Source organism: Lygodium microphyllum, chromosome 9 (genome assembly GCF_053477565.2).
Source record: "Lygodium microphyllum isolate KBCC chromosome 9, Lygodium_microphyllum_v1.1.10, whole genome shotgun sequence".
NCBI lineage: Eukaryota > Viridiplantae > Streptophyta > Polypodiopsida > Schizaeales > Lygodiaceae > Lygodium > Lygodium microphyllum.
In genome coordinates, this window is record NC_141143.1 from 107,824,058 (window position 1) to 107,851,124 (window position 27,067).

General features: G+C 45.7%; 1 protein-coding gene across 4 annotated transcripts in view; it reads right to left on the reverse strand.

Annotated features, from left to right (window-relative positions):
- Positions 1–27,067, reverse strand: part of LOC148031405 (RNA helicase, ATP-dependent, SK12/DOB1 protein) — a 228,864-nt gene that overhangs the window by 182,478 nt on the left and 19,319 nt on the right. For all 4 annotated transcript variants that reach the window (XM_087684930.1, XM_087684931.1, XM_087684929.1 and 1 more), the window contains one exon: positions 21,835–21,995. In XM_087684930.1, coding sequence (XP_087541056.1) covers positions 21,835–21,995 — 161 coding nt within the window. The remainder of the gene's footprint in view (positions 1–21,834; positions 21,996–27,067) is intronic.

The window sequence follows — 27,067 nt, forward strand, 5'->3', positions numbered from 1 at the left end:
TTAATTTTCAGAATTAATTAATTCTGAAAAATTAATTTAATGGTTGAAAATGCATTAGGAAGGCTGCCACTTGGAAAAACTTTCCCATGCAACTAGGGAGAAGGCTGTTGGAGGGTGGTGGAAGTGGAATGGCAGCCATTTGGAGCTTGGTGGAGGGAGAGGACGTGATCAGATTTGGCTCTGAGAGGCGACGACGACTGATCGCGCGCCGCGACAGGACAAGGGGCAGCAGGTTTTCTCTTCTGCCTCAAGAGAGGCGGCGGTAGGAGAGGAGGGCTCGCCGGCCGAGCTGGTGTTTTACCCCCCTTTTGAAGCTGTTGGTGCCATCAGATTTGTCATCAGAGCTACAAATCAGAAGATACATTTCAGCTGATTTTCTCTCTTTCTACAGCATTCTCTCATCTCCTCCAGTCTATGCTCAAGCATTCTCAATAATTCTCAGCCATATGTAGCAGAGTACAGCCAAATTTGGTGGACAGCAGAGAGTTTACTACTGTAAACCCTAAATTACAGCAGTAATTAGGGTTTAGCAGCCACATTGGGACCCGTGCTATCAGTCAAAGGCATTGTACACTGAAATTAGCATCGGAAATTCGTGAAATTGTGAGGATTTCAGATGCCAACCCATCTATTGTGAATTTGGGGTAGCATTTGATCAGTTGGGATTCCATCAGAGCAAGTCCTGGGTGAAAATCAAGGGGCAATTTGCCCGAATGTTTTGCTAATTATTGGAACAACAAGGGGCTTTTGAATCAGCCAAGGAGATTGTGAAATCTCGGCTTGTAATTTATCCATCAGCAATTGAAATTAAAGAAATACCGAAAGGGGCGCCAGTTTTGGGGCCAACAGGGTGTCCACTGTCCAAGTTTATGAAGGTAAAGTGAGCATTTCAGTTTATGTTCATTTGCAAATTGCTGTAATTAAGTGCTTAATCAGGTTAAACCACCCTATCCGAGAAGGAAGGCTGATTTCAGATGGGCTCTACTACAATACGCAGATATACTGCCCCTCAAAATGCTTGGTAAGATGATGAGTATTTGCCCTTGGAATAGCTGTAATCGGTGTTAAGAAGACTGCTAGGGTTTGCACTGAGGACACATAGAGTGTACGACCACGACAGAAACACAAAGACACAGACACAGACACAAAGGGCAAAACTCAAACCCTAAATGCAAAACTCAAAACTGAAACCCTAAGTGCAAAACTCAAAACTCAAATACAAACAGAAGAAGGGAGAGAAAGAACACTTTTCTGAAGTGAATGAATGCTGTAAATGAATGTAAGAGTACAGTGTGCTCAATGGCAGAGCAATGTCGGAGTGTGACATCCACCGAAGACGGATCCCAAGTCTGTGACCACCAGTCAGAGTGTAGGAGTGCTGAATAGTGAATGCAGCACGCTGGTCACCAAAAGGCAGTAGTCTGGAGGCTGGAAACTGGTAAACACAGCAGTGTACCACCGATCAGGGGCTAGAAACTGTGCAATGTGTGCTGTAAACAGCAGGCTGAAACAGTGTCTGAGAGTGTGAGGGCCTGCAATGCAGAAAACACAGGCTGGCTGACCGTGGAGATGATAGACAGCAGGCTGAACAGCAGTCTGGGACAGTTTGGAGTAGTCGCCAGCAGCTGAGAGGTGTCGCCTACAGCAATGGACAGGCTGAAGGTGATGTGGCTGCAGTCGATGATGGCTAGACAGCAGATGGAGGCGGGCTGCAGACTGGAAACTGGGCGCCAACAGCAGCAGAGGGTGTGTGGGCTGGTGTAACCTGCAAACAAGGATGATTGCTGAATGGGAGCAGCATGTCTATCTATAGATGTGGAAGGGTGCCCCAAAAATTAGGGTTTCCACTAAACTTTCTCGAACCGCTCCCCGTTTTAGGGTTTCCATTGAACTCTCTCAAACCGCTCCCCGTTTTAGGGTTTTACTCTAAAAGAGCATTTTTAGTGTGTTTCGGGGCTGTTTAAGAGGCTAATCAACAAGTAATGCATATTCTAGCTCAACAATCAGTTGTGGAGTGCTATAGCACATGGTTGTTAAGTGCTTTTGAAAATTACTTACAGATCTGAAATTTTTGCTTCTACATGGTCATTTATTGCTAGTTGGTACTTCTTTGTACCTTGGTCACTTGTGTGACAGTTTGGGCCTGCGTTTGCTGAGATTCTTGTCACATTTGGGCTGAAAATCATAGCTGGCAGCAGTGACAGCAGTAAGCTCATGCACATTAAGAAGCTTGAAGAAGCACGTAACTTTGCAGTCTGGCAAGAACAATGCTACAATATCATGTTGCAGAAGAAGCAGGCAAAGCCAATTAAGACCAAAGGAGCAAAGCCCGCAGACATGGAACAGGAAGATTGGGATGAGTTAAATGAGCTTGCACGCTCAACCATCGAGCTATCGATTTCTGATGCCTTGCTATTTAACATTGAAGGTTTGGAGTCTACATATACTATTTGGATTCAATTGGAAGAACTATATGCACAGAAGAGTGCCGCAAGCAAAGTGTATTGGCTGAAAAAGCTTATGGATTTTCGTGTGAAAGAGGCTACAGCAATGTCTACTCACTTGAGTGAGTTTAACTCCATTTTCAGCCAGCTAGTTGCTTTGAAGTTCTTGATTGATGAAGAATTTAAGGCTACGTTCTTACTTTGCACTCTTCCAGAGAGTTGGGATACATTCAGTACTGCTACGAGCAATTCTAGTGCGATCCTTTTGTATGCTAATGTAGAGAGTGCTCTACTCATGGAAGAAATGAATCGGCAGAACAATGCATCCAATAAGTCTTCGAGTGCTTCACATACTAGGGGCAGATCACAACAGAAAGGTAAATTGGATAGCAAGGGACGCAGTAAATGACGTGGCAAAGACGTTGAATGCCATTATTGTGGCACGAAAGGTCACTTTAAACGTGATTGCTACAAATGGAAGAAAGAGAAAGGAAAGGGCAAGAAGACAAATAATAGCAAGGAAGAGAAAAAAGAGAGTCAGTCTAAGAAGAGCAGTGTGAAAATTAAAGAGGTGAATGTAGTCACTCATGGCAGTGATAGTGGGAATGACGTACTCTTAATCTCTTCACACTTTGGTGCACATGCATTACTTGCAAATACAGATGATGGCATGCATACTTGGATTCTAGATTCAGATGTTTATTTTCATGTCACCCCTCAACGTGAGTAGTTCTCTACCTATATAGGGGGTCGACATGGTGTTATTCATCTTGGGGACAACTATGCATGTGACATTGTAAGTATTGGCAGTGTGCATTTGCAGTTTCAGAATGGTTCTGTCTTCACACTTCAGCATGTACGGCATATACCTCAACTCTATGAGAGTGGAGGTCAGGATCAAAGCTCAGCACAGAAAACAGTAGACAGTAGAGAGTGAAGCATGACACCCAATGCAATAGACTGAAAGAGTGTAAACTGAAAGTACAAGGTATAACCCTTAAACCTTAGGGTTGTAGCGGATATTCACACCCGAACACGGTAAGTGCCTGAAAGTGTGTGTCATAAGCACATACAAAATAATACCATAAGTCTAGGGGAAAAACCTCTCCTACCGAGAGTAAAAAGTGCCCCAGTGTCCTATTGATCACCGACACTCCGATGTGAGCGTAGGCGTAAGTGAGGCATGAGTGAAATACCCAACAAACCCCCCTGGAGTGAAGAGTGATCAAGTGTACAAGGATCATCCGCCACCAAAGGAGATCAAATTTAAAGCATGGAGAAATGCTTCAAATTTTTCACGAGGAAGAGCTTTGGTGAAGATGTCTGCCACATTACTGGTGGTAGGACAATAGACAAGGCTGATATCACCTGCATGTAGCCTCTCTCTGACAAAGTGATAATGTATCTCAATGTATTTCGTGCGTGCATGAAACACTGGGTTCCGTGCCACTGCAATGGCACTCTGGCTATCAGTGAACAAAGGAGTAGGCGTCGTAGCAGATACATCCAGATCAGCAAGCAACCGTCTAATCCATACGCATTCAACTGTGGTAGTGAAAGCTGCCTTGTATTCAGCTTCACATGACGATATGGCAATAGTGGACTATTTCTTACTAAGCCAAGATATGCAAGACAAGCCAAGAAAGAAACAATTGCCACTAGTGGAGTGACGTGAATCATAATCACTAGCCCAATCAGAATCACTGTAAGCATGTAATTGCAGTGGTCCCCCCTTGGCATAAAGCAATCCAAGAGATCTAGTACCCTGGAAGTAACGGAAGGCACGCTTAATAGCTTGCCAATGTGACATACTTGGCTGATGCATATATCTGCTCAGGGCTGAAACTGCAAATTGTATGTCTGGCCTAGTGTTGCATAAGTAAATAAGACATCCAACTGCTGGAGCATATATGTGTATATCAAATAAATCACTGTCATCATGTAATGACAATTTAAGTCCGGGTTCCATTGGTGTACAAACTAGCTTGCAATCCTGTAAGCCAAACTTCTCAAGAAGTTTACCGATGTATCTTGATTATGATAACCCAATACCTCTAGCATCATGTATGAACTAAATGTCCAAGTAATAATGCAAAGACCCGAAGTTTGACATGTCAAAAGTTTGCTGCAAATTTTGTTTAAATGCTAAAATCCGATCAGCATGTGTCCGTGTAAGCAAGAGATCATCAACATAAAGACAAATGATCAGCATGGATCCCCCCTCTTTACATACGTAAAGGGTAGACTAAGATGAGCTGTTTATGAACCCTTGGCTAAGCAAGAAAGCATCTATCTTTGCATACCAAGCTCTAGGAGCTTGTTTCAAACCATACAAAGCTTTTTTCAGCTTGCATACCAAGTGTTCCAAGCCCTCAACTGCAAAACCAATGGGCTGCTGTACATTGTCAGAAGTGGAGCAGCGGTGAAAGCATAAACATGTGCTGAAATAAACTGCTGAAACACAAGACAAAAAGAGAAAAGAAAGAACACGATACAGATGAGAACTCAGATGTCTGCACGGGAAATGGAATCCATATATCTGAACACGAGACAGTCGCATACAACAGTGAGTCACTGGCTGCGTGGGCACTGGCACTGGCTCCTCTCTCCACAGAGTCTGCAGATGGTGAAGATGAAGTGACTGACTGAGGAGGAGCCACTGAGTATAAATAGGCTGAAAAAGTGGGGAGCAATAATGCTGGTCAGACAGCATTAAAGCTGGCCGACTAGTGCATAAAAATGCCCCACTGGCATAAAATGCCACACTAGAAAAATACCTAATAAAAATGCCCAGCCCACATCAAGCTCAGACTCACACATGAGCTGACAAATACTCTGCTAACACCCTCTCTCAGATCATGAGTGATCTGATACAATACAAGAGTACAATGAAAAGGGATCAGAAACTATATAACATAGAACCACCAAGTAGAACCATGGATACCCAAGCAGTGGGTGATCAAGCCACCACCAAGGTGCCTCGGAGAGAACCTGATGTCGATGTCGATCGTACCAAACACCTGAAAATAGAGAAGATCATAGCATGTCTCTGGGTCCATCACCAATGTCTCGCAGTAGCATACAAGACCAGCCTGTCAAAAATGCCTCTGAACATATGTGACCATGGATTTCCCGCCTTTGGCCAGACCGCCAAAGTGTCCCCTCATGTGAGCTCCAGACGAAAGCCTCCCGCTCTCTGTCAGATAACCAGCTCAGCATGAACCTGGATGTCAATCCCAGCTCCAGGATTTGATTCCACCAGACTGAAGTCGATGCGTCAGGGACGTCCCTCTCTGGAACCTGTGCACCTGTATAAAAGTATAGATGAGGCGCGGCTGCCCCATCTGAACACCCGCTCACACTCCCTCTCTGGCACAAGAGAGTCGTGAGGAATGACCTCATCACCACCACTAGAAAGCAGCCGAGGAAGGGGCCACCAAGCCCTTCCCGCGATCCGAAGAAGAGGATCCCTTCCGCGCCTTGGACTTCACCTTGGTCGGAGGATCGGAGTCGGAGTCTGATGAAGGAGAGGACTCATCGGTAGAGTCAGCATCCCGCTTCGTCTTCTGCTCCTTCTTCCTGGAAGCCGCTAACTTCTTGCAATCCTTCCGCAAATGTCCCTTCTTGCCACAGTGGTAACACTGGGCCTTCGACTTCTTCTTCCCGTCACCCCTCTCTGAAGCTACATAAGCCTCACCTCCATAATGTGCCGGAAGCCGCCCCTGTAATCTCAAGGATGCCTCATGCTCAAGAAGCATCGAGGTCATATGTGTAAAACTGACAGGAGTCGATGATGTCTGCGCCCGCAAAGCATTGGCCACTCCATCAAACTCCGGGGGGAGCTTGTAGAGGACCGTCCCGACAAGATGCACCTCGGGAAGAGCAGATTGCATGTGCCGAAGCTGGTCCTGTACCTGCGTAACACGAAGAAGAAAAGACTGAATAGTATCTTTCGGCTCAAACTTCATCTGCTGGAGCTGGCCATAAAGTGTGACGGCCCGCATGGTGGAAGGTGCCTCGTACATCTGCTGCAACTTCTGCCATACTTCAGGAGATGTCCTACAGGAGGTAACCGCCGGTAAGACCGCTTTAGAAATACACCGAAGCAACGCCGAGTAAGCACGGGCATCGTCCGAGTCCCATGTGAGCACCGCTTCCTCATGATTGTCCTCATCAAAGTCTTCAGAAAGAGGAAAAGGACGGAGAGAACGAGGAGTAGCTCCACAGACGATGTACCATAACCGCTTCTGCACAAACCAAGCTTTCATGACAGCACTCCATGTGAGATAATCAGGTCCATGTAACTTATCATCAGTGAAAGTGCACGGAGGAGCCATATGGAGAGGATAAGAAGAGAAGTAATTTAGAGAGGAAACACAGCCAAAACACAAGCACAGACTACAGAAAAAGAGAGTTCACATGCAAGAGAACCCAAAATCTGATCAATAGAAGACAAAATCTGCTGCAGAAAGTCAAAAAATCAGTCAAAAACTACCAAAAACAGCAAAAACGGCCTGAAGTAACAGTCACCCAGCCACGAGAGACGCTGAATCAGCAAAACGCAGACTGTAAACTGCAGAAAAACAGGTAGAAAACTGTCGCCAGCAGTTGCAGATGAAAAACGCAGGCAGCAGAGGGTGTGTAGGCAGCAGAGGGTGCGGAGGCAGCAGGCGATGGCAAAACTGCAAAAAACGCAGGCTGAAAACAGCCCCAAAACAGGTCGCCTGGCTGCAACAGCAGTCGTCTGATCAGCAGGGGTACAAAACAGTCCTGAAATCAGCAATAAAACACAGCAGAAACACAGATCCTGAAAACTGATACCATGTCAGAAGTGGAGCAGCGGTGAAAGCATAAACATGTGCTGAAATAAACTGCTAAAACACAAGACAAAAAGAGAAAAGAAAAAACACGATACAGATGAGAACTCAGATGTCTGCACGGGAAATGGAATCCATATATCTGAACACGAGACAATCGCATACAACAGTGAGTCACTGGCTGCGTGGGCACTGGCACTGGCTCCTCTCTCCACAGAGTCTGCAGATGGTGAAGATGAAGTGACTGACTGAGGAGGAGCCACTGAGTATAAATAGGCTGAAAAAGTGGGGAGCAATAATGCTGGTCGGACAGCATTAAAGCTGGCCGACTAGTGCATAAAAATGCCCCACTGGCATAAAATGCCACACTAGAAAAATACCTAAAATACCTAATAAAAATGCCCAGCCCACATCAAGCTCAGACTCACACATGAGCTGACAAATACTCTGCTAACATACATATACTTCCTCATGAAGTTCCCCATGTAAAAATGCAATTTTAATATCCAACTGATGCACAATCCATCCATAATGAGCAGCCAAAGCAACCATAGACCTGATGGTCGTCATACGGGAGGTAGAAGCAAATGTCTCCTCATAGTCAATGCCTTTTTCTGTGCATAGCCTTTAGCTACAAGCCTTGCCTTGTATTAGTCAATGGATCCATCTGCATTCCGTTTCAGCTTGTAGACCCATTTTGTTCCAATGGCTTTCTTCCCAAATGGCAAAGACACCAAATCCCATGTTTGATTCTTAGTGATAGAATCCAATTCAGCTTTCATTGCTGCCATCCAATGCACACTCTGTTGTGCATCTTCAAAACACTCAAGCTCCTCATCATCGAAGGTGTTTGCGGCCATAACGAACTCCATGGTATGTGCAGTATCATGCATACGAGCTTGCCTTCTAGTACGACCAGCCATGGGTGCATCCAAATGACTATCTTTCATAGTCTGTAAATACCATCTAGGCATTTGTCTTGCCTCCTAACTGTGCATAAGTTCTTGCTGAATTTCAGTTTCAGCACTTTGCTGAATATTCAGATCAGCCAATGGCTGATTTTCTGCATTTTCCAAAGGAGTAGCTGGCTGAACATTGAGTTCACTAGCTGAAACTCCTGCTGAATCACCAAATGTAATGGGCAGCAGCCCTTCAAATACATCACGGGCAGCCTAATATGTATCTAAACCAGCCAAGGACAATTCTGATTTTTCATCAAATAGTACATCCCTACTAACAAACACCTTTTTAGAAACAGGATCATAGAGTCTATAGCCTTTGCACTCATTGCTATATCCCATAAAAATGCATTTAACAGCCTTGTTATCCAACTTTTTCTTGAGTACCTTTGGAATATGTGCATATGCAAGGCACCCAATGGTACGAAAGTGTCCAACAGAAGGTGTCTGGCTGTTCCAAACCTCAAAAGGTGTAATTTTCTTCAATGCTTTGGTGGGGCATCTGTTCAAAACACGGCAAGCACACATGACGGCTTCCATCCAGAAACTGTGAGGCAAGCTCTTTGCCTTCAACATACATCTGGCCATCTCCATGAGTGACCGATTTATTCTTTCTACAACCCCATTCTGCTGTGCAGTATAAGCAGTAGTGTACTGACTGATGGACAATGCCCTTCTACTTCAAAAAAGAATTCAGCATAGAGGACATGTATTCTTTCTACAACCCCATTCTGCTGTGCAGTATAAGCAGTAGTGTACTGACTGATGGACAATGCCCTTCTACTTCAAAAAAGAATTCAGCATAGAGGACATGTATTCCCCCCCTCGGTCCGAACGGAGAGTCTTAATTTTACAACCAGACTGGTTTTCAACAAGTACAAGAAAAGCCAAGAATGCATCATACACTTCTGACTTTTTGACCAAAGACTAGACCCAGCAAAATCGAGTAAAGTCATCAATAAAAGTCACGAAATAGTAACATCCTCCCAATGACTTTGTCTGCATAGGTCCACATACATTTGAATACACTAACTGCAATCTAGCTGTTGCTCGAAAAGCACCATCAAGGGGAAAGGAAAAACGATGCATTTTCCCCAAAATACATCCTTCGCATAAGTGCTTAGGAGGTCTCTCCGTTAGAGGTAATCCATCTAGCATCTGCGTACGTTGTAAGAGCATCAAGCTGCCAAAGTTCACATGCCCCATCCTAGCATGCCATAACTCTGCCTGTATCATAGCAGGAGTAAGAGTGGATGCCAAGTACGCTGACTGATCAACTGAAAGAGAATCCAACTCGTATAACCCATGACATAAAGTGCCTGTCAAGACCAAATTCATGTGTTCTTTGTCTCTCACCATGCATCGGTCATCATCAAATGCGACCTGCAATCCACAACGTGCCAAAGAAGAGATAGAGAGCAAATTCTTCTTTATGCCTGGCATAAATAAAGCATCCTATAGGCGGAGAATAGAGCCATCAATGGCTGTGAGCACAATCTCCCCAATACCTCTAACAAGGTATGATGCATTGTTGGCACACTGTACAGAGTTGCCAACTGGAGCTGCATGAACAGATGCAAATAAATCTCTGCGAGATGTAATATGCCTAGAAGCACCACTGTCAAAAAACCAAGTGACTGCATCCTCAGTAGAGCTAAATGCTCGATCTGCCCAAGAGGTGTCATAACTGCATGTGTAAAAACAATAGTCCCTGTCTGCAACAAAGGACGCGGACTCAGTAGCAGTGTAAGGAGCATCAGAAACAGACATTCTTGACTCCTTTTTCTTCTCTTTGACAATGCGCTTTCTGCACTCAGTGATGTAGTGGCCTGGCTTCTTGCAATAATGGCATTTTTCCTTTTTGGCTTGCGTGCCCCCTTATTTTTTGTTTGTCTGGGATGTACCAGAAGTCCCAGAACTCTGCGGAGCATTCTTCACTTGGCTGCCTTTGCCTTTCTGTCTAGCCATAATAGCCCGCTCAGAGGCTATAGCATCCACACCACTATTCCTCTGTGTTTGCTATGGCATTTTTCCTTTTTGGCTTGCGTGTCCCATTGTTTTTTGTTTGCCTGGGATGTGCCAGAAGTCCCAGAACTCTGCGGAGCATTCTTCACTTGGTTGCCTTTGCCCTTCTGTATAGCCATAAAAGCCCGCTCAGAGGCTATAGCATCCACACCACTATTCCTCTGTGTTTGCTCCTCCTCTAGAAGCAAATTGACTAACTAAAGAAAAGTGATTGGTTGCGCGGCAATACTCATTGTGAGGTTTAAGGCCGTATGAAAAGCTAAGTACGAAGGAGGTAATGAGTTCAAAGTGGTGGATATCATCTGTGCATCCGAATAGTACTCATCAACATTCATGAGTTGCTCTCCCAAGTCCTGAATTTTATTCAAGTGATCCTAAATAGAATCACCTTCATCCATTTTCAATGTCTCTAGCTCTTTCTTTAGGAAAGAGATGCGAGTCTCATTCTTGCCTGTAAACATCTGCTCCAAAGTTAGCCAAGCTTCTCGTGAAGAAGCTGCTGAACGAATGTGGGGGATTATTGACCGTTGAACTGCCAATGCAATCAGGGACAAAGCCTGTGCATCCCGTGTATCCCATGCTTTTTGAGCTACTGTTCTTTGGGGAAGTGGCTGAAGTGGAGCAAGCTGAGATACCCATGGTGCATGTCCTTCTGGAGGAGAAGTAGCTGGAGCCACAACTCCAGGACGAGCTTCTTCTCCACTCACATAATCCCAAAGATTTTGGGCCACAAGTACATTCTTCATCATGAAGGACCAAAGTGAATAGTTATTTACATCCAATCTGTCCTCCTTGGATACATAGGTGAAAACATCTCCTCCCTGATTTGCCACGATTTTTCAATTACCGAAAATGCAAGAGAGCAATGTCGAAGCAGAACTTCACTGGAAATCTGAAAATTTCCAGAAATTGCAGTAAATAACTTTCTGCAATTAGTGTACAGAGGTGCACTCTGTCAAAACTGTCTGTTATGCACGCAGTCCAACATGCAATCAGTGTTCAGCAACACTGTACCAGCAAAATCCCCAAATTTTGCTTGTCTCGGGTTTGTCAAAGCAATCTGTCAATGACTGTAACTACAGTGCATATCCAAAGTTCCCAGAAAACATAAAAGCCCCAAAAAAATTTGATGACTGTGTCCAGAAATTGCATTTAATGTGTCCCAAACACGCTTCTGAATGTTGTGCCTATTGCGTAAGAACCCTTGCTTGCAGAAATTGCAAGAGATTAAAAAATTTTTAAAATACCAGAAAAAAACGCAGAGCCGTCAGGCACCCTTCGACGGGTACGGGTTGACTGGTGTCAAGCGTCGCAGGCAAGCTGACGCGCAGCGCTGGCGACTGACAGGTTACGAGCAGCGCAGCAATGGCGTGTCGTGGCGTCTGACAACTGACGGCTGACGTGGCATCTGACGGGCAGGCAGCGTGACTGATAGTCGGGGCGTGCAACAGTTAGCGGGGCGTACAACAAGCGAGGGCTAAGGCAGATAGCGACTATTTTATTGGATGTCTGGTGGCTGTTTGACGACTGCTGACGGGCAGCACTGGCGAGCTGGATACTGGCGGGGCAACACCTAACGTCTGGTGCTTCAGACTGAGCAGAGAGTCCCGAATGCTGAACGGAGCTGAGCTCAACAGAGCCAATGCAGCTCTGATACCAAATGTGAGAGTGGAGGTCAAGATCGAAGCTCAGCACAGAAAATAGTAGATAGTAGAGAGTGAAGCATGACACGCAATGCAATAGACTGAAGGAGTGTAAACTGAAAGTACAAGGTACAACCCTTAAACCTTAGGGTTGTAGGGGGTGTTCACACCCGAACACGGTAAGTGCTCGTAAGTGTGTGTCATAAGCACATACGAAATAATACCATAAGTCTGGGGGAAAAAACCTCTCCTACCGAGAGTAAAAAGTGCCCCAGTATCCTACTGATCACCGACACTCCGATGTGAGTGTAGGCGTAAGTGAGGCGTGAGTGAAATACCCAACAAACTCAAGAAGAGCTTGATTAGCACAGGGCAGCTAGATGATGATGGATTTCATACCACCTTTGGTGATGGGAAATGGAAGATCTGTAAGGGATCTAGAGTGAATGCCAGAGGTTATAAAAGTAATACCTTGTATCCTCTCCATGTATCTAGTGTGAGTGACCATGTTGTTGCCATGACCGAACAGCCAAGTGTTTCTTTGTGGCATGGCTGGTTGGGACACACGAGTCAAACTGGAATGAAAGTGCTCTCTCGTTTGGGTTACTTACCTAGTCTTCGTTATGGTGATTTTGAGCATTGTGATCATTGTATTTATGGTAAACATACACAGACGTCTCATAAAAAGTCTCTTTCGTCGAAATTCTCTCCTCTAGAGTTAGTACACTCCAATGTATGTCAAATGCCAGGATTATCTTTAGGGGGGAAAGAAATATTTTGTCACCTTTGTCAATGATGCTACACGGAAGGTATGGGTTTAGCCCATTCGTAGCAAGGACGAAGTGCTTGGCAAGTTTCAAAAATTCTTGAAATTGGTTGAAAATGAAACTGATAAGACACTTAAGTGTCTTCGCTCTGCTGATGGTGGGGAATATGTGTCCAAGGCCTTTCAGGCATTTTGTGAAAGCAAAGCGATAAACAGAGAGTTGTTAGCGATCAGTTGCCTGGTCGGACTGCACAGTCCACAGTCCAATCGGACTGTACAGTTGGACTGCCACATGGCAGTCCGATCTGCTGCAGTACAATCGGCTGCATTTAATGCAGCCGACCTGCATATTTTGGCGCCCAGGTTTTTGGCTATTTATAGCCGATTTTTCCAGCAGTCTCCTACATTCTTTTGCTCGCAGATTACAGGCTGGTAGCTCGCGCAGATTCCGTCTCTGTTCGTAGATTTCAGACAGGAGATCGTGCAGACTGCAGCGGACTTCGAGGTGAACAGCAGGTTGCATCGTCGAGGTGGGGACACGCGGTCCAACGCACTGCGCCTGTATATATATCTGCATATCTTTGTATACAGTACACTTTATACAGCAGATCTTCATCTTCCACTGTCTCTCTCTCTCTCTCTTCTCTCTCTCTGCATTCTCTCTCTCTCAATCCTACGCTTCCGCACCGCTGCACTCTGACATGGTATCAGAGCAATGTTGGAGGGCTGACTGAGTGCAGAACCAACCTGAAGAGGAGTTTCCATCGCGACACAAGGCTGCGTTTTCAGCGTTTGAGGGCAGGCAGGAGGGCTGCGCCTCCAAACAAGGCTGAAGATAGCGTGGGCGCGTGGGAAAGGAGTCCAAGTGGTGAATTTGCTGCTGTTTACTGCTACTTGACGAGGAGGAAGTTTGAGTTTTCAGCTTTCAAGTGCAGGTTTTGCTTTTTCATCGCCTCCGGCGGGTGAAGAAGTTTCGAGACGCGGAAGAGCCCTAGCAGGCTGAGCTTTCATAGTCAGAGGGGGCTGCTTTTGCGTTTGTGAAGGCATTACAGGTGAAGATGTCTACAGAGATTGACTTGGAGTTCCAGACGATTATGGACCGGAAGGTGCCCGTCTTACCGGCTCTTCCCGCAGATCAGAAGCTCGATGGCGACAATTACCGCATCTAGCACGTGATGATGTTGGCCATCCTTGAGTCCTACGATTTCGCGGAGCTTGTACAGGAGGAGATCGACTGGCCCTCGGTGAGAGATGAGTCCAAACTCTCTTCTGATGCTCGTGCGGAGTTGGCCAATGCACAATCTCACTGGGACAAACTGAATGCCAGGATTCGTTCCTTTCTTTTTCTGTCTTGTACTACAGCCGTGATAGCTCACACCGAGCACTTGACGGTGGCTCGAGAGATATGGCTAGAGCTTGATCAGATGTATAACAGGATGACCCTTATGAAGCGGGTTTCTTTGGAGGTGCAGATGCGGACCTTGTCCGTGAACAAGTCTTCTTCGTTGCGGGAGCACATCAACAAGCTTAGACAGCTTCAGATGCAGGTTCAGAATGCGGGGAAGCCGATTTCCTCCGAAGACATGGCGATCACACTCTTGTCCCAATTTCCGCCACGATTCGGTGGTTTCTACTCTGCCCTCATTGCTTCGGGGCAAGAGTCCACTCTTCGGTGGGAAGAGTTGGTTCCTATGGCCTTGGACCAAGAGGAACAACTAAAGGGACAGAATGCTTCCAAGTCGGAGGCACTGACAGGTCAAGCCTCTCAGAAGAAGGGGAAGGACCAAAAGAAAAAGAAGGGGGATAACAAGTCAAAGAAGGACAAGGACAAGGACAAAGAATCCACATGCCATATTTGTGGAAAGACTGGCCATTGGAAGAAGGATTGCCCTGACAAAGACAAGAAGGACACCAACAAGGACACGAAGGATTCTGGAGCGGTGGCTGCACCCTCATCAGCTGCATTTCTTCATCTAGCTGTCATTGAGGACTCTATACCGAATGCTTCTGATGCTGCGATGACAGCTCCCCAGGCTCGCGAGTGGATCGTTGACAGTGGTGCCTTCCGGCACATGACTCCTTCATCAGATGGTGTTGCCCAGCTGCGACCTTCGCGTGGGCAGATTCTCATTGGAGATAGCTCTTCGGTGTCTATTGCAGGTCAGGGTGAGATGCAGCTTATTCCAGATGGACGTGGTGGTACCCATACCTCAGAGGTCTTGCATGTACCAGGTTTAGGGTATCATCTACTCTCAGTTCATAAGATTTGTTCCCTTGGACTTTTGGTGGAGTTTGACAGTGATTCGGTGCGAGTCCTTGATCATGGGTCTAGGAAGGTTCTCTCATCTGGATATGAGGAGAACGGCATCTACAAATTGAAGTCTTCCACCCCCCTCTCTACTCTTCTTCTTACCTCTCAGACACAGTCAGCGCTATGGCATGCTCGGTTTGGTCACCTTAACTATGATTATCTTCGGAGGGCATCATGTGGACAGCTGGTGAGGGTTGCTGGACATAGTGGTGAGCCAGCAGCCATGCGTCTCCTGCATTCGTGGGAAACAGCATACGGATGCGATTCCCAACAAAGCTTCGTGGCGGTCTACTTCACCGATGGAGCTTGTATCTATGGATCTTTGTGGCCCTATGAGGAACGAGTCCTTGCGAGGGAGCTCGTACTTCATGTTGATCGTCGATGACTATAGCAGGATGACATGGGCCTATTTTTTGGCATTGAAGTCAGAAGCTTTCTCCCACTTCAAGGATTGGCTTCTCTTTGAGGAGAACCGATCAGGCCGGAGATTGAAGACCTTGCGATCCGACAAGGGTGGTGAATTTGTTTCTAATGAGTTTGCTCATTTTTGTGCAGACAAGGGTATTCACCAGGAGTTTGCTAATACCAACACTCCTCAAGAAAATGGCATTCTTGAACGGAAGAACCGAAGTGTGATCGAGATGGCGCGCACCATGATGGAGCACCGACAGACACCTCAGTTTCTGTGGGCCGAGGCTGTGGCTACTGCAGTCCACATCCTTAACCGATCCCCCACTTCGGCCGTTGATGGGATGACACCTTTTGAGGCTTACTTTGGGAGTACGCCCGATGTTTCTTATTTTAGGGTTTTTGGGTGTGATGCCTATGTTCACATTCCCAAGGCTCATCGTGATAAATTTGAAGCAGCTTCCCGAAGACAAGTGTTTGTTGGCTACAGCTCTCAGTCCCAAGGCTATCGTTTGTATGATCCCGTCAAACGGGATGTATACACCAGTCGAGATGTGCGGTTTGTGGAGGTTCCGGCCATAGCAGCGGGTGAGGAGCATCCCGTTCTTGGAGATCTAGGGGAGAGTTGGGCTCCCGCGACAGTTCCTTTGGAGCCCGCGCCTTTTGATTCTGATTCTGTTTCTGATACAGAGTCTACTGTTCCACCGATCACCCCCGAGGAGTTACCACCGGTGGATATCCCAAAGTCTTCAGCTGATGGAGAGAGACGAGGAGAGGTCCGGCCTCCTCCTCGTTGGGCCCGTGACACACTCCGTGATTCAGGGATCGAGGGGATTCCTGAGAAGTGGGGACCGCAGGATGGTCCGCGGCGGTCACGGCGCCACCAGGCACATTCTATGGAGCTTGTTTGCTCTAACTATTGTTTGATGACCCGTGTTATGCAGGATCGAGAGCCCATCTCCGTGAAGGAGGCTTTACAGTCCGCACCATGGAAGAAAGCTATGGAAGCCGAGTTGGAGGCTATTGAGAGGAATGGCACTTGGTCACTCGTGCCTCGCCCCCCGAATAAGAAGGTGATTGGCATCAAATGGGTCTTCAAGACCAAGTACCTTAGTGATGGTTCTTTGGACAAGCACAAGGCTCACCTTGTTGCTAAAGGTTTTGCACAGCGCCCAGGGATTGATTGTCATGATACTTTTGCTCCCACTGCTCGTATGGCGACTATTCGAGCTGTTCTTGCCTTGGCTGGCCATAGGAGATGGCCTGTCTACCAGTTGGATGTGAAGTCGGCCTTCCTCAATGGTGATTTGAAGGAGGAAATCTACGTAGAGCAGCTTCCTGGCTTTGGATCTTCAAATGGGAAAGTCTACAGGTTGAAGAAGGCCTTGTATGGCCTCAAGCAGGCTCCGCGTGCATGGAACGAGAAGATTGATTCGTTCCTTCAGCCACAGTTGGGATATCGGCGTTCTAAGGCCGATCCGCAGCTTTATATACACACTTTTGAGGCTGGTTGTGTGCTTTTTGTGTTGTATGTTGATGATTTGATTATCACAGGTGATCATGCACAGAAGGTCCAAGAGACGAAGGCAGCTTTACATCGGATGTTCGAGATGACGGACTTGGGTCTACTCCATTTCTTTTTGGGCCATGAGATTTATCAATCTCAGAGGGGGATTTTCATCTCTCAGCAGAGATATGTACAGGAGCTCTTGGTTTCTTTTGCGATGGAGGATTGTCGGACCCTTTCTACTCCTATGGATCCGAACTGGAAGGCCACTTCCCATTCCGCTTCTCCCATGGCGGATGCTTCCCACTATCGTCAGTTGATTAGACCATTGACTTGGCTCCTCAACACTCATGTTGATCTTTGTTTTGCTGTTGGGCTCTTGGCATTATGAGTGAACCTCAGACGGTGCATTGGCAGGCTGCTCAGAGAATACTTCGCTATTTGAGGGGGATGACTGATTTAGGGATTCAATATTCAACAAGCACAGGTGGTTCAGATCTTGTTCTTGCAGGTTGGAGCGACTCCGATTGGGCCGGTGATGTGGACCATAGGCGGTCTACTACAGGTTATTGTTTTACCTTGGGTGCAGGTGTTATCTCATGGAGTAGCAAGAAGCAGCCCACGGTAGCCCTTTCGTCCACAGTCCAGTCGGACTGTACAGTCGGACTGCCACGTGGCAGTCCGACCTGCTGCAGTACAGTCAGCTGCATTTAATGCAGCCGACGTGCATATTTTGGCGCCCAGGTCTTTGGCTATTTATAGCCGATTTTTCCAGCAATCTCCTACATTCTTATGCTCGCAGATTACAGGCTGGTGGCTCGCGCAGATCCCGTCTCTGTTCGCAGATTTCAGACAGGAGATCGTGCAGACTGCAACGGACTTCGAGGTGAACAGCAGGTTGCATCGTTGAGGTGAAGACACGCAGTCCAGCGCACTGCGCCTGTATATATATCTGCATATCTTTGTATACAGTACACTTTATATAGCAGATCATCTTCCACTGTCTCTTTCTCTCTCTTCTCTCTCTCTGCGTTCTCTCTCTCTCAGTCCTACGCTTCCGCACCGCTGCACTCTGACAAGAGCTCACTACCCCTCATAATCCACCCCAAAATGGCATTGCAGAGAGCGTATGAATTGAACCATACAGAATAAGGTTTGTACAATAGTGTCTCATGCCGCATTACCCCATGGTTTTTGGGTAGAGGCTATTATGACAGCCATACACGTGATTAATCGGTCATCAAACAGGTCTTTGGGAGGCAGGTTCCCCAAGAAGCGTGGTCGGACAAGCCACCTTCATATGCTCACCTAAAAGTGTTTGGCTGTGAGGCTTTTGTGCACATTCGTAAAGAAAAACACAACAAACTTGAGCCAAAGTCCTGCAAATGCATTTTCCTAGGATATGGTGACGAGGGTGAAATTGGGTATAGATTGTGGGATTCTGAGAAAAGGAAAGTAGTACGCAACAATGATGTTATCTTCCGGGAAGATCGTCTGCATAGACAGCCCGAAAAGACTGAGGAGGTCCGCAGGGTTGTATTCTGAGAAGAAATACCTTTTGGACAACAAAATGTGCCCGCTATACAGCCTCAAATACCTACTGTAAATGAACCTGTAAATGCAGAAAATAATGCTGGAAATGATCAGTCAGCTATTGCCCATGATAATGAGCCACTATACGTATAAGACAGCAAGTTGTTAATGCTGATTTGCAGGCTGAAATGCCAGGACAGAAAGCTAAAAAATGCTCAACAGCCAACAAACAATGATCATTGGGTTAGTAGATCATCTAGGGCTACTGGAAAACCTGATAGATTCAATCCTGGTACAAACAATGTGGCTAATTATGTCATGTTGACAAATTGTGGTGAACCGTCTTGCTTCAAGGAAGCAATGGACGGACACAACAGCAAGAAATGGTATAAAGCCATGTTGTCAGAAATAGAATCTCTTGAAAAAAATGAAACTTGGGACTTCGTGCAATTGCCTAAAGGCCAAAAAACGCTTCCATGCAAATGGGTTTACAAGATGAATGTCACTTCTGGTTCCTCACCAAAGTACAAAGCAAGATTGATTGCGAAGGGGTACAAGCAGGAACATGGAATTGACTTTGATGAGATCTTCTCTCCTGTAGTCAAGATGACTACATTGAGAACCATTTTGGGCTTGGTTGCAGCTGAAGATATGGAGCTCATACAGATGGATGTAAAGACCATGGAGATCTGCATGAAGATATATATATGCAGTAGCCTGAAGGGTTTGTGGAAAAAGGGAAAGAGAAGATGGTATGTAAACTCAAAAGGAGTTTGTATGGGCTGAAACAAGCACCAAGAGAATGGTATCATAAGTTTGATATATTTACGCAATCTCAAGGTTTCCATAGAAGTCAAGTGGATCATTGCTTGTACACCAAGAAGACAGCAGATGGCAGCCTGATATCTTGGTTCTGTATGTTGATGACATGTTGATTGCTGGCAGGGATACTCATGCCTTGGACTCACTGAAACAAAATCTTCATGGCAGCTTTGATATGAAGGATCTTGGTGATGCAAATCACATTCTTGGCATGTGAATACTCAGAGAAAGATCAAAAGGATTACTCTATCTATCTCAGTAGGAGTATATCTCCAAGGTTTTGTAGCGTTTCAATATGAAGGGGGGGAAAATAATTGGGGTTCCATTGCCTCCATATATGAAACTCAGTGCAGAGGACAACCCTACATCTGATGATGAGACAGCTGAAATGGCCAAGATACCATATGCTTCAGCTGTTGGCAGTTTGATGTATGCTATGGTTGCTACACGTCCTGACATTGCCTTTGCAGTGGGAGTGGTTAGCAGATACATGGCAAATCCTGGTAAAAAGCATTAGAAAGCAGTGAAAGGTATTATGAGATACCTCAAAGGCACAAAGGAGTTGTGCATCTACTTCGTGAAGCCGAAGGCATCTGTCATTGGCTTTACGGATGCAGACTATGCTGGTCATGCGGATTGCAAAATGTCCACTTCTGGGTGTGTTTACCTTCACACGAGGAGCAGTCTCTTGGATCTCCAGGCTACAAAAGTGTGTTGCATTGTCTACTACAGAGCCAGAGTATGTGGCTGCCAATGAGGCATGCAAGGAAGCTTTATGGCTTTCACCTCTGGTGGGAGAGCTTGGCATTATAGAGTTACATGTTCTCCATTGTGATAGTCAGAGTGTTATCATGCTAGCACGGAATCACGTCTTTCATGCAAAGACGAAGCACATACAAGTGAAGTACCACTTCATTAGAGATGTACTTGACAGCAAGAGCATCGAGCTTGTCAAAGTGCATACAAATGATAATCCTGCAAACCTTCTCACGAAGGGTCTTCGAGCAGAGCAGTTTGCTCATTGCCAATAAATGATGGGAGTTGGATAAATATATGTATTTCAGCTTTGTATATACCTAGCCAGTGGGAGGTTGTTGGGAATAAAGACCCTCGTGCCTTTTAAATGTGCTCGGGTGTGAACACACCCTTGGTACTTGTACTTTCATATATATATATATATCTATCTAAAAACCTAAAGAGGTACACACTCGATTGTACCCACAAGTCGTGCTCACTCTCACTCACAACCCTGCACTCTCTCTCTCTGTCTCTCTGTAAGGAATCACTGCATGTCTCGATCTCCGCGCCCTCTCAGCTCGACACTATCTTGGCGAATCTCTTCAATAGAGCCGTATGTGAGGAGTTTCCAATAAGTTGGTGTGACCACACAATAGTGCCAATGTTTAAGAGTGGAGATCCATTGGTCCCTAACAACTACCGTACGATTATGATTGGCCATATGCTAGCAAAGATATACGCCTCTATTGTGGAGCATGAGTTGAGTTCATGGGCTAAAACAAAGAAAATACGGTCTACAGGACAAGCTGGCTTCTGCCACGGATACAATACACTAGACCATATATTCACGCTAAGGGCCTAGATTGAGGAGGGACGATCACGGAGACAAAAAACCTATTGTTGTTTTGTGGATTTCTGCAAGGCTTTTGATGTTGTACCACATGCAAGGCTCATGTAAAGGTTGCGAGCCATTGGGGTTCTAGAGGATATGCAATGGTGTATTTATGCATTGTATGAAACTATGACAGGGAGAGTACAAGTGCCTGCACACACAACAGACTCGGTGTCTAGCATAGTTGGTGTAAAGCAAGGATGTCCCCTCTCTCCTTTGCTATTTGGACTGTACATTGATGAGATTTCGGATTACATACAGAGATGGGGTGGTATGGGAGCCGGCTTGCCTCAGGTACTAATACCAATTTTGTTATATGCAAACAATATGGTGCTTATCTCAAATTCACCTGAGGGACTACAACGACATCTAGATGCATTGCATGCGTTTTGTGAAGATAAAGGTCTCAAGGTTAATCTTGGAAAGACTAAAATTATGGTCTTTAACACCTCGGCAGCTTGGGAGACACACTCAGAGCATCACTTTATGTATGACGGTCAGCCTATCGGTCCCCATGCAATCAAGCTTCATTGTTCATTCAGCTTGCAAGGTATCCTATCTACACCTAGGAAAAATGCCAGCCTAGCACTTGCCTACTGTCTCAACTAATATTTGGAGGGGAGGCACCCCCCTTGTGTGTGTTCAAGTGTGTCTCTTTTGAAAAAACAATCAACTCTAAAAGCCTAAATTAGCCACACTTCCAGCTATTTTCATTGATTTACAAGGGCAGGTATAATGAGGGTCAATTGAATATAATGAAGCTTCTTGCAGCTAAAGATTCATCATTCTTCATATTGACATGATAAAATAGAGTAGTTTAGTTAGCAGTTAAGAATGCCTTCCAAGATTGTTGTTGTTAACAGCATTTGAGAAGTGCTTCATAAGTTGAGCTTCAAAAAAGGGACTGCACAATTATTACTTATGCGGTGAAACATGTACTATGCATGGGGCATGAAACAAAGGAATCACCTCACTGCCTGCCTTTTTCTGTTCACGTGACTTTTGCAATTTCTTTTCTTCCTTTACATCTGCAAGTATGTTGTCAAGAACTGTAATTTCAGCCTCAAGTGCTTCTTTCCAGTCTTCTTCGCTGACAGAAACCACAGGGCTTGCTTCGTTTGGACCTCCACCTGCCAAGCCAACAATGGAAAATTAGACATGAAACATTGTCTGACTTACCCCTTCAAAGACCTTCTTAGTTGAGAGGATAAACCTTGCAGTGCTTCATTCATCTAGGCTGTCCAATGTCCAAGATTAAGTGGTAACATTTGCATTTTCAGTTTATGTGAATTTTATACTTGCTGTAATTAGTGTTAATTTTTAAATCAGGTTTCTACCATCCTATTCAAGGAGGAAGGCTAGTTTCGACAGTACGTCCTAAACAAGACCAAATGGCACAATACAGTAGGTAGCAAATGACATATCAAGAGTGAAAATAGTGAGCAACAAAGTAAGACAACACTACGAAGGATGCCCCAGCCAAGCAAGTAGGATGCTGACTTCACAAAATACACAATGATAATAGAGATAGAAATGCAAAAGAAGCACAACCAATCAACCAATCAAGGAAAGCTAACAATCAACTACCAAAATCCACAATTGACCGACAAACTCAAAACTTGATGCCATAAAGATCAAAGCATACCTGAAACGTCTAACAGCATGTTAGAATGACAAAACATGGAAGCAAAACACAAGATTGAAGAGCATAGAGATGAAATATAGAACATGAAAGCAAGAAGGACAAATAAGAGCAATGGAACTGAATGAATTGGTTTTGAGCCTTATCTAGATTCACGTGTGGTGGATCCCGAGCATGGCTTATTAGATGTAACAATGCAGTCTAGCAATGCAAATATAGAGCTAATTCGCATTTCATGTTCATAACAAGAGGGGAGACAATGAGCGCTTTGTAATCCTAGTTTGTTTCCGCATGAGACGACCCCATGGTCGTTTGGCCAAAGGCGGGGAATCTATGGTCATGATGTGCTTTTTGTGGCTGGTTCACGATGGGCATCAAGATTCAGCTATATCTACCCTCTGTTTTACATCAGTATCTTTCCAAGGCACCTTGGTGGTGGCTTGATCACCCCTTGCTTGGGTATCCATGTTTCTCTCTGATATTCATTGTTGTTTGTACTATAGTGGGCTTTTGCTATTATAGATTTTGCAATCCCATGGAATGATGACTCTACCAATCGCATCAAATGCCAACTGGACTAGAGGGTCACGAGTGCATTATGGTTGTCACTCTTTAAGATGCTATAGATCTTCTCTGTCTAGGCCACATGCATGCGGCAGCTAGCTCATTTGTTGGTGCTGCAGTTGCTGTTTGGAAGCTAGTGGATCTTTAACAATAGAAAGAACTCGAGCAGTAGGTGCATCAGAGGATTTGTCATGGCAACATGAGTAAGTGTGGAGGGGTTCCTATGAAGAAGAAGAAGGGTCGATAGATGTTGCGGGCATGGAAGTCTCCTTCCCTTTTCCCTTTTCCCTTCTGTCCACACCATCCCTATGTCGCAAGACCTCAGAAGGAGCTGATTGCTTTCCTTTGGACTGAGTGGGCTGGATAATTTGCTGGTTAGCAGAAAGTGGGGGTGTGGTCTCATCCATATCCATGCGCTGATCTGCCAAGGTACTCTTTCTATCAAGACATTCGGCCATGAAGAGAACCTAGCTAACCACAAGAGAAACAATGGCCATCAAAAGTATCCCATTTGAGCCAAAACCAAAGAGGCCACATACCATTGCAATTGAGGCACAACCTATTGGGTCTCTTTCTAGCAGTATTCCATAACATACACAAGCAATTTTGGTTTGTTGCCTTCAAGCTTGAGGGCACCAACATATGACCCATTGCAGCCATCGCATCCTTGAGAAGGGCCCAGTAAATAGCTGAACAACTCTCCACTTCCACCCATACTAGATATGCCTGCTTGAGTAGACATTGGAAATTTGCCATTGGGCATTATGAAACAATATGGACCAATTGTTTATCAAAGAAAAAAGGTTGCTGGTTGAGAAGAAAATATCATGCCAAAGTAGAACGGAGCACCACCTCATAGAAACGATGCGGACCAGCAAATATCTCCTCGGTGCAATTAGTCTGAAGAAGAGATGTCAACCACTGATGGATCCTAGTTAATATGGGAATCCAGTCAATGAAGAACAGAATGACACCTCACTCATGAAAAGAAGAAAGGGAGTGAAGAACCTCCTGAGCATTGACCTGTATATCCAAAATCTCTTCGTATGTGTAGGCTGGATTCGCTCAATGATTGTGCTCAACATACTCCTCCAAAAGAGAATTCGCAAGCTTGAACAAATGTTCCCAATTTGGTTCTTGCAAATCCTGCGAAGTAGAAGCCACCTCAGCATATGAGCAAGGCAGAGAATCATTCAAGGCATGGGTCTCCAAGGCAACAATAGACTCATCATGGAGATGCTTGTTGCATTTGACAGATGACTTAGCATCCGGAGGGAGCGAAGCCATCTCATCACTGCAAGGTGCCATGACTTCTTCCATAGTATCTTCTTCCATATCCATGTCTCGAGCCAAGGCTGCATCAGCCTGATCCATCTCTACCGAATTCAGATCTACCATCAAGGAACAGGGGCAGACATCTGTTGTAGGCCCTCGTCTAATGCAAGCCACACAGTCCTATCAAGTAGGAACGTGCTACAAACTGGGCAAACAAAGCAAGGTGAAAAGAACAAGTATAGGGGGTGAAAATGCCTTGTCTGCAGGGTAGACAGTCGAGGTACAAACAGGGCGGACTGCAAGCACTATCTCTCTCTTCCCCCCTATGAAGAAAACTGCTAGGGTTTGCACTGAGGACACACAAAGTGTACGACCACGACAGAAACACAAAGAGATAGACACAGACACAGAGGGAAAAACTCAAACCCTAAACGCAAAACTCAAAACTCAAACACAAAAACTCAAACACAAACAGAAGAAGGAACAGAGAGAACACAACTCTGAAGTGAATGAATGCTGTAAATGAATGTAAGAGTGCACAGTGTACTCATGGGCAGAGAGAGCAATGTCGGAGTGTGACATCCACCGAAGATGGATCCCAAGTCTATGACCACCAATCAGATAGTGAAGAGAGAGGAAACTGCAAAACACTGACACCAAGGGCTGCCAGAGACAGAGGCAACAGCTGCAGAGTGGGGAGATGACACCAAGCGGCTCCAAAAGGCTGCAAACGTAGGCTGTTGGATGTCGCCTGATGTTGGAGATGCTGGCGATGGCAGCTGGAGGCCAAACGCAACCTAGGAGATGGCGCCTAATAGTGTGCGACAGCTGGAAGAAGGCGCTAGGGCACTGCGAGACTGGTGGTAGTAGTCGCGAGGGCTGGACAGCCACGTGGAGGTAGACTGATGGCTGAAATTTGCATTGGAGAGTGTGAAACCTGCACAAACGGAATGGGGGTGAATGGGGGTAGTCTATCTATTTATAGATGTGAAAGGGCGGCCCAAAAATTAGGGTTTCCACTGAACTCTCTAAAACCGCTCCCTGTTTTAGGGTTTCAATTGAACTCTCTCGAATTGCTTCCCGTTTTAAGGTTTTACTCTAAAAGAGAATTTTTTAGTGTGCTTTGGGGCTGTTTAAGACGCTAATCAGCAAGTAATGCATATTTTAGCTCAACACCCCCTCTTAGGCCCAAAACTAAGCCGAAAGGTTAGGCCAACCATTGTGATGTGTACTTACCCCAAGGCGTCCCACCCCAAAGCAACCAAGGCATCGGACAAAGGGTGCACGTCAACTGCCTAGTGGCCTACCAAGACTACAGAGGCGATGGTGATCTTACCAAGGGAATCCAAGTAGTCACCCCAAAGAGGACAAGGCATCAGACAACACCAGCTGCCCAGTGGCCTACCAAGCCCTACAAAGGCGGATGAAACTACATGGAACTTTTTTTTTTTGAATAAGTGAGGTCAATTTTATGGGATACGGCCAATTGAGTAATAGTAACCCAGAAGACGAGAGTAGAGAGGATACACCCAACACATCACAAAACAGTACAAGCTAACCCATCCGCGCAGGGTGTTGATGACAAGAAAAAATAGGTGATGAAGTATCCATGTGATGGAGGATGGTGGTGGGGTAACAACAGCCGCCAATGGAAATAGCTTAGGATCCACTCAAGTGGTGCTCTGCACAATGAGATGCAAAGTATGCTACATGATGAAGAATGCTCATGCAGCATGTACCACTTGGACAGTGTCCCTCATGGGGAAATTGGTCACTTGCCCAAGCGCCCTAGTACAAAGGTGATGAAATCATGCAATGTAAAGGGTAAGGTACAACAAGGGGAAGAAGCCGATGTCGAAGACAAAGTGATGAAGCCAGTAAAATACCAAGAAGGGAAAGAACCCCCTCTCAACTTGGATATAGATGCCAAAGAAAGAAGAGGAGCCTAATATCGGTCTTTGGATGGTGCCGAGAACCATAAGGAATGAAAGAAAAGGAAGTGGATGAAGCACCCCGTTAGAAAAGCAAGGTAGAAGTACTGCCATGATAGCATCGAGAGAGATGCTGCACAATCCGTCTCGGGAGGGGAAACCGCCATGCTGGAAGAAGGGCAAACACTCTGAAGATGATGAAACCATAAAAGGAATAGTGTGCATCCCCAAACACAGAAACTCAAACACAAACAGAAAAAGGGAGAGAGAGCACAACTCTGAAGTGAATGAATGTTATAAATGAATGTAAGAGTGTATAGTGTACTTAAGAGCAGAGCAATGTCGGAGTGTAACGTCCACCGGAGACAGATCCCAAGTCTGTGACCACCAGTCGGAGAGCGAAGAGAGAGGAAACTACAAAACGTTGACACCAAGGGCTGCCAGAGACAGAGGCGACAACTGCAAAGTGGGGAAATGAAATCAGGTGGCTCCAAAAGGATGCAAAAGCAGGCTATAGGATGTCGCCTGATGTTGGAGATGCTAGCGATGGCAGGTGGAGGCCAAACGCAGCCTGGGAGATGGCGCCTAACAATGGGCGATAGCTGGAAGAAGGCCCTAGGACACTGCGAGGCTGGTGGCAGCAGTCGCAAGGGCTGGACAGCCACGTGGAGGTAAACTGATGGCTGAAATCTGCACCGGAGAGTGTGAAACCTGCACAGAGGGAATGGGGCTGAATAGGGGTAGCCTGTCTATTTATAGATGTGAAAAGGCACCCCAAAAATTAGGGTTT